At 44.2% G+C, this 16,525-nt stretch overlaps 1 protein-coding gene across 1 annotated transcript; it reads left to right on the top strand.

Moving 5' to 3' along the window:
- Positions 1-499: 499 nt before the first annotated feature.
- gas2l2 (growth arrest specific 2 like 2) lies at positions 500-14,947 on the top strand. Its single transcript, XM_029700289.1, has 6 exons — positions 500-1,196; positions 1,860-2,101; positions 4,730-4,837; positions 5,286-5,382; positions 7,929-8,250; positions 12,957-14,947. The coding sequence occupies exons 1-6, from the start codon at positions 839-841 to the stop codon at positions 14,557-14,559; spliced, it is 2,730 nt and encodes a 909-aa protein (XP_029556149.1). The 5' UTR covers positions 500-838; the 3' UTR covers positions 14,560-14,947.
- The last annotated feature ends 1,578 nt before the right edge of the window (positions 14,948-16,525 follow it).

Raw genomic sequence — 16,525 nt, 5'->3', positions numbered from 1 at the left:
TACATAGATGTTCAAATGACTCCTGTTTGCAATCTAGATTGTCAAAGTAGGCATGGAATTATTTGTAAAGTGCATGGAATTATTTGTAAAGTAGTATTTTGTCTTTGCCCATCAACCCAGAACTATGCTTGTGGCTTTTTTCAAAGGTATAAAGACATCTCTACACCATTTACATTTTGGGTTTGAATAGTGAAGGGGTGGGGGAGGGGTCGGTGGAAATGTACACTAAGAATTCCAATGTGCAAACATTATCACCTTGAGTGTCTGACAATGTAATTCAGTTACTACACCTCATTATTCAAATGAAAATGTATATGTGTAACTTTAATTCTGGGTTAACGAGATTATATAAAAGGTGTAACAAGTGGCGTCCAGCTACAAAATAATTAATCAAACGCTTAAGAACATTAAACATCATGGTTTGGAAGGAATTTTGAACTTGTTGGGGACTGGTCGTGAAATGGTTAATGGGAATGTTTGGAATGAGTTCGTTACCTTGTAACCAAGGAGAGTACCACAGAAGCAACTACAAAACAAACTGGCAGCCTGGGTAGCTAGAGAAACTTAAATAAGTGTAGACAGATTTCAGGTTGGTTTTGACTGTATTTCGAACATTTTATTAATTACCATCTTTTGAAATGAATAACTTTATAGTCTAGCGTTTTACACAGTAAATCACTGTTACGTTAACTAAACTAGCTAGCTACGCGTTCAAACCGCATGAAATAAGTGGAACCAGGTGCAGGCTGAGGCATTATATTTGCGATAATACTTTCACGATAGTTTTGCCTCATGTCGTGACTTTTCTGCTTGAAGTGTTAATTTCATATTTCTCACAATGTCCACTGGGATTCATCATGCCACAAATCAAAGCATCAAGCCCTTCAAGTCTAGCGAAGAGTACCTGTATGCGATGAAGGAGGATTTGGCAGAATGGTTGAGAGATTTGTACGAGATTGATATTGACGTGAACAACATGGTGGAGGCGCTCGAGACGGGCGCGGTCCTCTGTTCCCACGCCAATAATGTCACACGAGTGGCGGGAGAGTTCATTCAAAAGTACGGGATGGTGCGACAGGTCCAGCTGCCAACGAACGGTGTCACGTTCGTAAATTCGGCCCAACCTGCAACTTTCCTGGCCCGGGACAACATCTCAAATTTCATCAGTTGGTGTCGAAAGCATATGGATATTAAAGGTATGACAATATTCCTGCATAATGGCAGTTCATGTTTTGACTGACAACTACTTTTGCTGCCCACAATTTTTCAATTGCATATATCCTACAGAAGGCTTGAACGTAATTATAGTTTAACTTAGTGAAACCATTGCCGTTGTCAGTCAGGAGTATCACAGCTGTGAATGTAATATTCTTGATATGCCATAAATCCACAACCACTTGCCCCACAGGTCAGGTGGCGGTGTGACAAACAGACATGAATGGAGTCTCTTGAATTAATGGCTGATTGACCAGCATCCCAATATTATTTCTATGCCTATTGTATTTAAAAAATAATAATTTCTGAACACATGCACACATTCAGTAGCCTACAACGGACAGTGTGTGCTAGACAAGCGGTCAACCGCGTTTGATGGAATGCATGCAATATGGAAATGTACCACTAGGTGAGGCTCTAAATCCATACTGCATAGGAACATGGCCTCATGAACCTTTCCCTCATTTTTTAAATGTGTACTTTTCTAATGATCACATCCCTGGATACAACATTCATCTCGAAACAGACAACTCAGCGCCCAGAGTTTTCCTGGTCATGTTGGTCACGAGGCTACTCCTTCGTATTGCGTTAACGTCTCGATCCTCAGACGTCTCACTCAATCCTTCTCCCCGCTCCTTCTCCAGATGTGCTCATGTTTGAGACAGACGACCTGGTGCTGCGGAAGAATGAGAAGAACTTTGTGCTGTGTCTGCTGGAAGTAGCCCGGCGGGCCTCTCGTTTCGGAATGGCCGCCCCTGTGCTGATCCAGTTGGAGCAAGAGATCGAGGAGGAGATCAGAGAGGAGCTGGAGCTGCCCCTGGAAGATACCCCGCCACTGGCCAAACCCCAGCGGCGCACCTCCAACACTCAAAACCTGGATGAGATGGTGAGACTGCACCGCTGGAACCAGTTCACAAATTGGAACCAATGAACAAATCTTCCACTATAATCAGTGATCAAATCCACTATTCCAACTAGTTCACATATCTCCCACAGTCACTAATATAATCTGTAATTGTAATCAGCGATCAAATCTATTTTAAGTGACCAGTTATTACAAATCTACCACTATTACAAGTGAACTCTACAATGATCAAGTCTACTGTAACTAATGCTCAAATCACCCAAAGTAACCAGTGATCAGCTCTCCTGCCCGCAATGTGTTCAGTCTGGTTTAACTACTGATCTGGTTCCCTCTATTTGGAAAGGACTAGTACTCATGAGGTTTTATACACTGAATTATATTAGACTTGTTGGATAAACCTAATGATGGTAGTTTGGGCTATAGGGGTTATTTCCATTTTAATGAAGTTATGAGGAAATTAATTATACCATATTTTAGTGGAAAAGATTGACAGGAAATCGCTGTACGTCAAATTAGGCTACAGGATTGACTTGAATTTTCTCTTTTCAATTTGACCTTAACTAAGCCAAAGGGAAAACTGTCTTGGCAATGGATGGACCTCCACCTTTTGCTGTCGTAACTCACTTATAAAACCCTGTGTCAAGAGGGATGAAGGCTAGTTTTTGTTGCTACAAAGATGTGAGTTGTAGGACAAGCAGGGGAAATGTCTTGGTGGGTGCCTTGGCTGCCGGGATGTCTGATTTGTATAAGTCTGGGGTTCAATAGTCACTCACTGATATATTGCATATTTAAGCAATAGCTAGATAGTGTAAGGCAACAAACAGTATTGCTGCCTTTGTATAACGCAGTGTGTCTGTGTGAGACTGAATTGTACTTGATTTTAACTATTAGTCACCCTGGCTATAGAATAAAGACAACATAAGCATTTAACATATAAAAACGTACAGTACATTATGTGCAGTACTTTTGATTACGTACAGTTGAAGTCGGAAGTTTACATTCACCTTAGCCAAATACATTTAAACTGAGTTTTTCACAATTCCTGACATTTAATCCTAGTAAAAATTCCCTGTCTTAGGTCAGTTAGGATCACCAATTTATTTTGAGAATGTGAAATGTCAGAATAATAGTAGAGTGGTTTATTTCAGCTTTTATTTATTTCATCACAGTCCCAGTGGGTCAGAAGTTTACATACACTCAATTAGTATTTGGTAGCGTTGCCTTTAAATTGTTTAACTTGTGTCAAACGTTTCGCGTTGCCTTCCACAAGCTTCCCACAATAAGTTGGGTGAATTTTGGCCCATTCCTCCTGACAGAGCTGGTGTAACAGACATGTGTTTAGGCCTCCTTGCTCACACACACTTTTTCAGGTCTACCCACATATTTTCTATAGGATTGAAGTCAGGGCTTTGTGATGGCCACTCCAATACCTTAACTTTGTTGTCCTTAAGCCATTTTGCCACAACTTTGGAAGTATGCTTGGGGTCATTGTCCATTTGGAAGACCCATTTGCGACCAAGCTTTAACTTCCTGACTGATGTCTTGAGATGTTGCTTCAATATATCCACATCATTTTCCTACCTCATGATGCCATCTATTTTGTGAAGTGCACCAGTCCCTCCTGCAGCAAAGCACCCCCACAACATGATGCTGCCACCCCCGTGTTTCACGATTGGGATGGTGTTCTTCGGCTTGCAAGCCTCCCCCTTTTTCCTCCAAACATAACAATGGTCATTATGGCCTAACAGTTCTATTTTTGTTTCATCAGACCAGAGAACATTTCTCCAAAAAGTATGATCTTTGTCCCCATGTGCAGTTGCAAACCGTAGTCTGGCTTTCTTATGGAGGTTTTGGAGCAGTGGCTTCTTCCTTGCTGAGCGGCCTTTCAGGTTACGTCGATATAGGACTCGTTTTACTGTGGATATAGATACTTTTGTACCTGTTTCCTCCAGCATCTTCACAAGGTCCTTTGCTGTTGTTCTTGGATTGATTTGCACTTTTCGCACCAAAGTCCATTCATCTCTAGGAGACAGAACGCGTCTCCTTCCTGAGCGGTATGACGGCTGTGTGGTCCCATGGTGTTTATACTTGCGTACTATTGTTTGTACAGATGAACGTGGTACCTTCAGGCGTTTGGAAATTGCTCCCAAGGATGAACAAGCCTTGTGGAGGTCTACAATTTCTTTTAAGGTCTTGGCTGGTTTCTTTTGATTTTTCTCATGATGTCAAGCAAAGAGGTACTGAGTTTGAAGGTAGGCCTTGAAGTACATCCACAGGTACACCTCCAATTGACTCAAATTATGTCAATTAGCCTATCAGAAGCTTCTAAAGCCATGACATCATTTTCTGGAATTTTCCAAGCTGTTTAAAGGCACAGTCAACTTAGTGCATGTAAACTTCTGACCCACTGGAATTGTGATACAGTGAAATAATCTGTCTGTAAACAATTGTTGGAAAAATGACTTGTGTCATGCACAAAGTAGATGTCCTAACCGACTTGCCAAAACTACAGTTTGTTAACAAGAAATTAGTGGAGTGGTTGAAAAACTAGTTTTAATGACTCCAACCTAAGTGTATGTAAACTTCCAACTTCAACTGTACATGTTCAAGTGTCGGCTCTTGGATTTCACCTGTGTTTTTGTTTCTCAGGTCCGGTACCTCATAAGCCGCTGCACCTGCCCCACACAGTTTCCCATGTTCAAAGTGTCTGAGGGCAAATACAGGGTGGGGGACTCCAGCACACTCATATTTGTTCGGGTATGCCTCCCTTCACCACCTATTCTACTCTCTTCTCTCTCTCATCCTCCTCATCAATTGTTCACTCTTTACAGCTGAGCTCATTCTGTGCCTGTCACTTCTCATCTCTGACAATCTATCACCGATATACCTGTATACTGCAGCACTCTATGGGGGAAAAAATGACTTTCCGTGGAAAGATTGAGTGATCTGTTTTGTGCTTTTTTTGTGGCAGAAAGTGGGGTGCGGTATCTGTGGGGTGTTATATATGTAACCTTGAAGGTCTCTTGGAAGACTTTGAAATGCTTAATGCTGTGTAGTTGTTATTGTGAGTGAATCGTATCTTTTACTATCTTAACCCACCAATTATCCAATGTTGCAGTTGTGCTCTTTTTCATAGGTATGGTTTGTGTGTGTGTGTGTGTGTGTGTGTGCGCGCACGCGCGCATGCGTGTCCATGTTTTATCAGATCCTGCGTAATCACGTGATGGTGCGAGTGGGTGGAGGTTGGGACACTCTGGAGCACTATCTGGACAAGCATGACCCCTGTCGCTGCACCTCTATCAGTGAGTTCTCTCAGACCCCCCCACATACACACACACTAGCCCCCCTCCTCGATTGAACCTGCTTGCATCACCATCACTTACATAATGCAGGAGCATCCACCAGGCAAATTGACTGATGTAAGAATGAGTCAATATTCATCACGACACACAGGGTGCCTGCCTCTATTGCTCTCCCACAGCTCCTGAGAACTCTAACCACAATACTATACAACAATGCAACTCAACTTTATTAATCCCCACAGGGAACAATTTAGTGTAGAAGGAATCAGAGTACATGGATGTGTTATATAATTACAGTAGGATGGAGAAGTGGAATACCTGGAATATTACTCAAAGCGATTCTCAATATTGCAATACAGTGGCAGTCCACACCTTAACCATTGTGCTTGTCATGATTGGACAAATGAGCTGCTTGTTGTGTATTATTGTGCATTGACCAGCACATGCATTAAAGGGGCCAAGGAAAGGAAGCATAGATGGATGACTGCGGACCCGCTGCGCTACTGAGTCACACTTTGTGACATCAGAGCTTCCGTCAATTATATTACCGCTCTACACTAGATGCTGGTGTAATAAAGGACTTACACTATATATACAAAAGTATGTGGACACCCCTTCAAATTAGTGGATCTGGCTATTTCAGCCACACCGTTGCCGACAGGTGTATAAAATTGAGTTTACAGCCATGCAATCTCCATAGACGAGCATTGGCAGTAGAAGGGCCTTACTGAAGAGCTCAGTGACTTTCAATGTGGCACCGTCATAGGATGCCACCTTTCCAACAAGTCAGTTGCTAGAGTTGCCCCGGTCAACTGTAGGTGCTGTTTTTGTGAAGTGGAAACGTCTAGGCGCAACGACTCAGCCGCGAAGTGGTAGACCACACAAGCTCACAGAACGGGACCGCAGAGTGCTGAAGTACGTAGTGTGTAACAATCGTCTGTCCTCGGTTGCAACACTCTACCGAGTTCCAAACTGCCTTTGGTAGCAACGTCAGCACAAGAACTGTTCAGCAGGAGCTTAAAGAAATGGGTTTCCATGGCTGAGCAGACACAAGACTAAGATCAACATGCGCAATGCCAAGCGTCGGCTGGAGTGGTGTAAAGCTCACTGCCATTGGATTCTGGAGCAGTGGAAACACGTTCTCTGGAGTGATGAGTCACGCTTCACCATCTGGCAGTCCGACAGATTAATCTGGGTTTGGCGGATGCCAGGAGAACGCTACTTGCCCAAATGCATAGTGCCAACTGTAAAGTTAGGTGGATGAGGAATAATGGTCTGGGGCTGTTTTTAATGCTTTGGGCTAGGTCCCTAAGTTCCTGTCAAGGGTAATCTTAATGCTACAGCATACAATGACATTCTAGACAATTCTGTGCTTCTAATTTTGTGGAAACAGTTTTGGGAATGCCCTTTACTGTTTCAGCATGACAATGCCCCCATGCACAAAGCAAGGTCTATACAGAAATGGTTTGTCGAGATCGGTGTGGAAGAACTTGACTGGCCTGCACAGAGACCTGACCTCAACCCCATCGAAGACCTTTGGGATGAATTGTATCGCCGACTGCGATCCAGCCCTAATCGCCCAACCTCACTAATGCTCTTGTGGCTGAATGGAAACAAGTCCCCGCAGCAATGATCCAACATCTAGTGGAAAGCCTTCCCAGGGGAGTGGATGCTGTTATAGTGGTGAAGGGAGGACCAACTATTAATGCCCATGATTTTGGAATGAGTTGGTCATGTAGTGAATGTAACTGTGAAGCATTGCTGGCCTCCTCTCCAAGGACGGCTTTTAACCAAAGGCACGTAATAACATAGCCGCAGGAAATAGGGGTGCTGAACTTTTTTTTTTTCTCACACAAAAGCAGTTAACTTTGCCTTTACTAGTCCTGTATTAGCGAACCAATATAGCCGTTAGCAAAATCTCACTCTCCTGCCTCACCAGGCTTGTAAGAGTGGAAGGACGGTGGACTGTGATTGTCATATAAATACCAATATAGCCGTTATATATAGCGAACCAAGGCAGGAGAGTGAGATTTTACACAGCCCTGGGAAGATGTTTGGGATTGGGGGTGCTGTGATTTTTTTTTTTTGCCAACATTTCTATTAGGAGCAGCCATTAGCCTAACCTCTATACTTTCAGCTGACGAGAGCTGATATTTTATTCCCCAAATTTAGAGATTGGATAAAGTTGACGCCAATGCAGAAATATGAATTGTGACAGGCACTGACATTGCAACCATAAACCTAATTGGTATTCATAAGATCTATCAAAGGTTAAATACTTCAGCTAAAAATGCAGTGGAGAAAAAACCCAAAGTTATATAAATTGTGCTTCATTCCTAACAAGATCACCATGCCGCAAATAAGTGTTTTATATAACGATTACTATTCAAATTATGTGCTGCTGAATCCTATATCTTACATTTTATTTTCACCTTGGGTCATTTACTGGGATATTAACAGCTTCCCTGTAACACTGGTGACAGATGATGACTTTGTTTTCTTCTCTCTTCTCTTGATTTCCATCCCTTCTCTCCATCTCCCTTCAGCCCATAAGCTGGCCCAGCGCCCGGGCACGCCGGTCCACGAGATCAAAGGCAGGTTGCCGGGGCGCCCAGACGGCCAGGGTCCAACCATGCCCACCATGCTGCTCATGAGCCGTCATGCCCAGACTCCCCTCCAGCCCATCCTCTGGACCCCCTCCGAAGCCCCCTCCACCTACTCCCCCAGGGGCCTGAGGCCAGCCAGGACAAGGGTTTCCCTATCACCAGACCCAGGGCTCAGAGCCTCTTGCTCCCCCAACAGATCGTCCCTCTCTCCTGACCCAGGCCCCCGGTTCTCCAGGGAGATGAAGACTACTTTCTCCAACAGGTAAGAGAATAATGGTGATGGTATTGATGAAAATATTAGTAATATTGATGATAATGCTATTTAAGACAATGATGGACATTGAGGGTGTTGAAATTGATTGTAAGATCACATTCATGGGTGGTTTTCAGTACCAGGGTACATAATATATCAGTGAATGCCACGCTGACCTTAAACACAGTTTGAACCTAACAGGATCATTAATAACACAGCTTGGTTCCCCTGGGCCTTGTTACTAGTGCTGATCACAGCTATTTAACTACATTATTAGATTACCTGTTCATTGACGGCTGCAAAAAGGATACATAATATGTTGAAAAGCCTTCACTTGTTGTCTGGCATCAGCAGCGAACGCCTTCCTAATATTGAGTTGCACCCACTTTTGTGCTCCGAACAGCCTCCATTTGTTGGGGCATGAACTCTACAAGGTGTCCAAAGCGTTCCACATGGATGCTGGCCCATGCTGACTCCAATGCTTCCCACAGTTGTCAAGTTGGCTGGATGTCCTTTGGGTGGTGGACCGTTCTTGATACACACACGGGAAACTGTTGTGCGTGAAAAATCCAGCAGCGTTGCAGTTCTTGACACACTCAAACTGGTGCGCCTGGCACCTACTACCATACCCCATTCAAAGGCACTTACATCTTTTGTCTTGCCCATTCCCCCTCTGAATGGCACACATACATAATCGATGTCTCAATTGTCTCGAGGCTTAAAAATCCTTCTTGAACCTGTCTCCTCCTCTTCATCTTCACTGATTTGAAGTGGATTTAACAAGTGACATCAATAAGGGATCATAGCTTTCACCTGTATTCACCTGGTCAGTCTGTCATGGAAAGAGCAGGTGTTCTAAATGTTTTTTTATACTCCTTGTAGATGGGGCACCTTGCTCTGTCAGAGAGTTAGAATGGCACTTAACACCTATGTTAGAGGACTGAGAGCAGAACCCTCTTACCATTCGGACCTTATGGCCTTGTCTGAGAGCCCCATAAGTGTATAAGGCATTAACAAAGCAAACACTGCAGTACAGATCCAAGGGCTGCCCACATAAACCTACTTTTGTTCAAGAAAAAGGATGTTGGCATAAATTAATTTAGTTTGTCAATCTGTACATTTTAAGTTTAATTTGTTCTGGTAGCATATTATGTTCATGAATCATTTGAATATGAACTTTTAATGGAGTCTGTTGACACTTTACTGGTGTTGAACATATACAGCCTGTACTGTACTTTTTGAGCATCAAGCAAAATGTGTTTTGTAACCGATATTGAAATTACTCTTTGCTTTTTTCAAAGAGTGAAATTAGATAATCTGCAAAGGAATTGTCTAAAACGTGCATGCTCGTGCATGACTGTTTTATTGTGATAATGTGACTCAATACCTCCATGCTGCACATAGTTTTACATTATTCCCATTTTATTGTGTTGGATCATGTCACTGTTAACGTCCCCCACTACATGTTAGATCGTTAAAATGAATCAACTTTGTCATGCCGCCACAATGTATTTTTAACATTGTAGCTGGCCTACTTCAGCACAAACAGTTACTGGAGTTATAATTATGTGGATAATGATTGTAGGGATGCATATGTTAGAATACACTACACCAGCAGGTATCTGGGGCAGCCTGCTTTTGGAAATGATGTGCAAATTAACAGAATTATTAGATTTTTTATTTATTTTTCTACAGTTTATATTATCGGTATGGTATACTCTAGATTATCGTTTTCAGTATAGTCTATTCAACATTTTTCAGTCTCAGCATTATGCTGCAGAATTCACTGAGAATGTAAAACCACTGACATAGATGTACAGACCTTCTATCCAGGTTAGTTTGAGGATATGAGAGGACCACATTGACTGTCCATGAAAAAGTCTTTGTGGTCATCTTTGTCTATCATCACTGATTGAAACTATGTCCTGCAGGCTCTGTAGACTTGGATTTTGATGTAGCAGCTCTGCTTTGCTTTGATTTTTCAAATTCTGTAATGAGTTTCCAGGTACTTAAGCTCCAGGCTAGGAAATATTCTAAAATGGCATAACATTTTCTTTCCATTGAATTAATCTATTGCACAATAGCATGGCAAGCAAATAAACTCAGCAAAAAAAGAAACGGCCCTTTTTCAGGACCCTGTCTTTCAAAGATAATTCGTAAAAATCCAAATAACTTCACAGATCTTCATTGTAAAGAGTTTAAACACTGTTTCCCATGCTTGTTCAATGAACCATAAACTATTAATGAACATGCACCTGTGGAACGGTCGTTAAGACACTAACAGCTTACAGACGGTAGGCAATTAAGTTCACAGCTATGAAAACTTAGGACACTAAAGAGGCCTTTCTACTGACTCTGAAAAACACCAAAAGAAAGATGCCCAGGGTCCCTGCTCATCTGCGTGAACGTGCCTTAGGCATGCTGCAAGGAGGCATGAGGACTGCAGATGTGGCCAGGGCAATAAATTGCAATGTCCATACTGTGAGATGCCTAAGACAGCGCTACAGGGAGATAGGACGGACAGCTGATCATCCTCGCTGTGGCAGACCACGTGTAACAACACCTGCACAGGATCGGTACATCCGAACATCACACCTGCGGGACAGGTACAGGATGGCAACAACTGCCCGAGTTACACCAGGAACTCACAATCCCTCCATCAGTGCTCAGACTGTCCGCAATAGGCTGAGAGAGGCTGGACTGAGGGCTTGTAGGCTTATTGTAAGGCAGGTCCTCACCAGACATAACCGGCAACAACATCGCATATGGGCACAAACCCACCGTCGCTGGACCAGACAGGACTGTCAAAAAGTGCTCTTCACTGACGAGTTGCGGTTTTGTCTCACCAGGGGTGATGGTTGGATTCGCGTTTATCGTCAAAGGAATGAACGTTACACCAAGGCCTGTACTCTGGAGCGGGATCGATTTGGAGGTGGAGGGTCATGGTCTGGGGCGGTGTGTCACAGCATCATCGGACTGAGCTTGTTGTCATTGCAGGCAATCTCAACGCTGTGCGTTACAGGGAAGACATTCTCCTCCCTCATGGGGTACCCTTCCTGCAGGGTCATCCAGACATAACCCTCCAGCATGACAATGCCATTGCTCGTTCTGTGCGTGATTTCCTGCAAGACAGGCATGTCAGTGTTCTGCCATGGCCAGCGAAGAGCCCGATCTCAATCCCATTGAGCACGTCTGTGTCCTGTTGGATCGGAGGGTGAGGGCTAGGGCCATTCCCCCCCCGAAATGTCCGGGAACTTGCAGGTGCCTTGGTGGAAGAGTGGGGTAACATCTCACAGCAAGAACTGGCAAATCTGGTGCAGTCCATGAGGAGGAGCTGCACAGCAGTACTTAATGCAGCTGGTGGCCACACCAGATACTGACTGTTACTTTTGATTTTGACCCCCCCCCCACCCTTTGTTCAGGGACACATTATTTCATTTCTGTTAGTCACATGTCTGTGACTAAACTTGTTCAGTTTGCCTCAGTTTTTGAATCTTATGTTCATACAAATATTTACACGTTAGGTTTTCTGAAAATAAACGCAGTTGACAGTGAGGACGTTTCTTTTTGCTGAGTTTAGGTCTATGCATTTTTGGTCATAGCATAAAACGTATCTCATTATCAAATCATTTCTGGGTAACAATTATGTAGTTTTAAATTAAAATGCATAGCATTTTTGGCCATAGCATACATCCAGAGATTTTGTGCTGTTCATCAACTTCACGCAAATCACAAAGAAAATACAGCACAATAGCATTATATAGGCCCACTTAAAGGTAGACTCAGCAAAATGACGTTGCCACGAACAGCACCGCAGATATTGAGATGAGCGAGATGCAAGACTTCGCTGTCACACACAGTATCTGCGCATGTGCACCGGTTCTCTTCAAGCTCTTACAGCGTGTGAGCCATGGAACCAAAACATCGGTGAAGTTGAGCCTCACGCTTCAACACTCTTAGTTGTGGAAATTGACCCTCTGTGCTGTTTACGTTCTGCATCTGTCATTTCGCTGGGTCTACCTTTAAAGTCTATGACATGATACAATAAAGATAATATTGGCTGTCTCGATAAAATCCTAATCACATTTTCAGTGTTGCTGTCTACCAGGGAGTCACTATGAGCGCCTTATATGTAATGTAATATAGTGCGTTCTGACAGCCTTTTTTACATGACAGTTTTTGCATTTAACACAATATTATTGCCTTGCTAAACAATACAAGATCGAGACAGTTGGTGAAAGCAGAAACTCTAGGCTAGATGTGTGCATCTTACTTCACACACAAACACATCCACTGTTTGTTTGCTGTTGCCAGTGTCTTCTGTCTGTGTTCGTTTTGTGTTACATTGTTTAATCTCCGTTCCCACAGGAGGCCTTTTGCCTCTTGCCGTCATTGTAAATAAGAATTGGTTCTTAATTGACTTGCCGGTGAAGTAAAGGTAAAACTATTTTAAATAATAATAATTTTTAGTTTAAGCCGCTTTTGTTTGTTTTTGCAGCTTTTGTTTTTAGTTTGATTACCCGAACACATGCAGAAGTGGATTTGGTAGGCTACATTGTAGAGAAGCCTGGAAACAACTTTTATTCTGTATACTTATTCATGCACAAACTTGCATTAACAAATTAGTAATGGTAGTTATTTAGGTCACCTTGGAGAGATCGGATACGCAGTGGCATATCAAAACTTGAGTGTGTGATTTTGTTGTGCTATTTCAGACTGAGACAGAGTGCTTCCACACCCACTCTCCAGCACCACCGGTCTGGGCGTAATGATGACTCAGCACTCAACTCTTCCACGAGGACAGGCAGAGAGGCCACACGCTCGTTCCAAGCCCCCCGCTTCACCAGCAGCCTGCCTCGGTCCATCCAACATTCCTCCACACCTCAACCCCAGCCCAAGACTAAGCCCCAGGCTCAGAGGCCTAGAACCCCCCTGGTCTTCCACAGGTCCCCTGGGCAGCAATCCTCCCTGCCCCAGCCCAGACCAGAAAACGGGCTTACTCAGACCTGGACTAAGTCTCAGTTTGCCTCTAAGCTCAGGCAGAGCTCCACGTTGGGTGGCAACAGCACAGAACCCTCAAACGGTACTGCCCCCCAGAGGCATGGAGGACCCAACACGGTAAGGGCTGCTACACCCGCCAGATATACCCCTGTCTGCCCCAGACAACCCACCATCACTATCCAGCAGCCTGAAAACTGTGATACTCTTCAAAAGAGCCCCGATTTAATTTGCACCTTCTGTCCAGCCAAAACATTCTGGGAAGAATCATCTGGGGAATGCCAAGTCAGGCCCTTCACAACCATTGGGGGAAACCTGAGGGATCCAAATAAGACACCCACCCCTTATGACATCACAACCAACCCTTCACACAGCGACTCCAACCACGAGAGAATGCAGCGCCTGACAAGACAGAATACATTTGGCTTTCCTGTGGTGAGCCTTGAAGAGCCTGAGCATCCAGAACTATGTGGCAAAGTATTTGTGGCAGGAGACGGAGCGATAGTCAATGGTTACCTGTTCACCCCTCCCCCCAACAGCCCAGCCCAGGAGGCCAGTCTGTACCAGAGTCTGGAGCACGAGATCCTGTCCAACCTCCAGCAGCTCAGCGTCGACTCAGATGACAGAAAACGCAAGCAAAACGGTCAATACCAACCATCTCAGAATATCGCTGAGAGTGATCATGGTGGATTCAGTACAGTTCTAGTTGGGTTCGAATCATCTCCACATACCTCAGCCTCTGATGCCACACATTCAGTTGAGGCCAGCTTTGATGCAGTCATCACTGAGCTCTCCAAAGGGAATAGGCTGCTGGAAAAGGTGTGTGTGGAGAGCTGGGTGAAAACACTCTCTGGTAGCCCTAGAGCTAGTAGAGAGACTTGCAGCAACACAGAGGTGGTGGACTCCAGCTTAAACCTCAAAGTGGCCAAAGCCTGTGTGACCAGCTCCTGGTCCTCTATGGGCTCCAGTGTCGAGTCCAAAGAGCTGCCCGCTGATTCTACAATCTCTCCTGACTCTGGGAATGGAGTTAGCATTAGCATCAGGCGCAGGGTGACAGACACCAATTCACCTGTAGTGACCCCCAGAGCCACTACCATAACCGGCCCTGATAGCCTGTTGAAACCAAGGAATGGGTCTTTCAGACAGAAGAGGACCTTGAAGAAACCAGAGAGTGTGCCCTCCATCTACAAGCTGAAGCTCCGGCCCAGGCACGACTACAGACCAGGCAAGAAGCCCTCGCGAATCCCCACCCCAATCTCCTACAAAGGGGGTCAACCTGCGGGGGACACTGGAGGGTGCAGAAGGGGGATACACACCTAGACAAGCATCACACACCTCCCACGGGCAGGGCAGGGCAGGGCAGGGCAGGGCAGGGCAGGGCAGGGCAGGGCAGGGCAGGGCAGGGTTCCACAGAAATGTATCGGAGCTACAGGCAGCATGGCTACGAAGCCACAGTGAGGCTAAGGCAGTGGCAAATGCTTAAACCGGAGACAGCAGAGGACCCAGAGTCCTGGGTCTAACCCCTTACATTTCACTTCCATAGCCAATTGCAGTACTCAAGGGAAAAATACTCTATTTGGATGGTACTGTACTACATCTATTTTTGGTCAAAGCTGAATTGATGCATCAGACCACACAAAGTAGTGGTGAAAGATTATCTGCATTCAGTGGAGCGTTCACCTCAACAAATAAAGGTTTTCAACTATAATGCTCAGTTTCGGTTCAATTTATTACTTATTCTGTGTGCACTCCACTACATTGTGCCAATCATTTTAATGCAAAACTTTCTTCAGTGCTATGGTAATCATGTCTTTATTCCAAAAGAAAATATACATTTTCTATCACAATTCTCCTCTATTCCCTCTCTGACAGCGGAATGTATTCAATTCCCTGTGATTTTATATGTTAGGAAAATCTATTTGGTGGGAGGTCACAAGGTCAGATTTCCACTTCAATTTTGCTTCAGAGCAGCGCTCGGCTCCTTTCCAAATGCTCTTTTTAAATGTGGAGCCAGGGAGCAACACACACACACACACAGAGGAACACACACAGAGGAACACACACAGAGGAACACACACAGAGGCAGCTGGAGAGCAATGAGAATAGAAGCCTTCAAGACCTTAATATCAGACACATCTGCGCGTCTCACAGCTGCTGCCTGTTACTCCAGGATCCGTTCTATCAGAGCACAAAAGATGAGCAGACCGCCTCACCCAGACCCACATACTCGGGTATTGAGGCATGGCTGAATTTCAGAGCCATTGTATTTATATAAGGCTAAAAACACACATCCACAAACTCAAATAGACATTAACACACTCCCACACAGTTACACACTATGTGGTGGCTGCAGCCACAAACTCATTTGCTGATCGATAGTTTTTTGTTGTTTTTTAAATAAAAGATTCTCTTTCATGATTGTGAGCTGAATCACAGATTAACTTTGAATAGATTTTTTTTCTTTGACAGCGCTTGTTTTTGATCAACATTCAAGGCATTCTTTTTTTATTGCCCTCTGCTTCTCAGGAGTGACCCTCTTGTTTACAGTTCCGCGGGTTGCTACTTTAGCATCCTTTGATTGCTTTACTTAGCCTAAGATACTGTCTCAGTCACCTTGTGTGTATTGAGTTTATGGCTGCAGCCCTCTAGCAAAATGCTGCTTGGAAGATCAAGTCTGGAGCTATTAATAGCCCTTGTCAGAGCTGCAGCCCGTCACACTACAGCAGCTGTGCTTGTTCCCCATCCGCTTGCACACACGTCACGCTCCTCGCCACCTTAGTCTCTACTAGAAAGACTCCTTCAATTACCTCTACTGGCTGTGGGCCGGCCAGCGAGACTGACACACTGGGATGAACTGTACTAGGGACGAACAATACACACTGGGACATACCAGGGATCAGCATCCGGTAGCCTTGAACTCAAGTTGTTTTTTCAGCAACTTAATTTCTCAAAACAAGCACCTATTAAGTTTGTTGAACAATTTGATTTGATTACAGCATTAAAACAGTCATTCACAACTAGTGTGTATTTTCTTATTAGGCCCTCAGGTTCAAGATGGCCCTCCAGTAGATATCTTTGAATACAATACTGATATTTTAGACACCTCACAATGCCAGGTTAGTGGTTTTCATCAGAATGGGCCTTTAACGAGAGACCTCAGGAAATGAAACAGGAATCCTGAAAATAAAATATTTTATTGGAATGTGTAATGATGTAGTACCCAGGTAAGAGATTATGCAGGTCTGTGACTAAAGCAGTGGAGGAGGGAAATGTAAATCTGACCTGT

This window comes from Salmo trutta, chromosome 19 (genome assembly GCF_901001165.1).
Source record: "Salmo trutta chromosome 19, fSalTru1.1, whole genome shotgun sequence".
In the NCBI taxonomy this organism is placed as follows: domain Eukaryota; kingdom Metazoa; phylum Chordata; class Actinopteri; order Salmoniformes; family Salmonidae; genus Salmo; species Salmo trutta.
The sequence above is the reverse complement of the archived record's forward strand: the minus strand, read 5'-3'. Positions and strand labels throughout refer to the sequence as shown.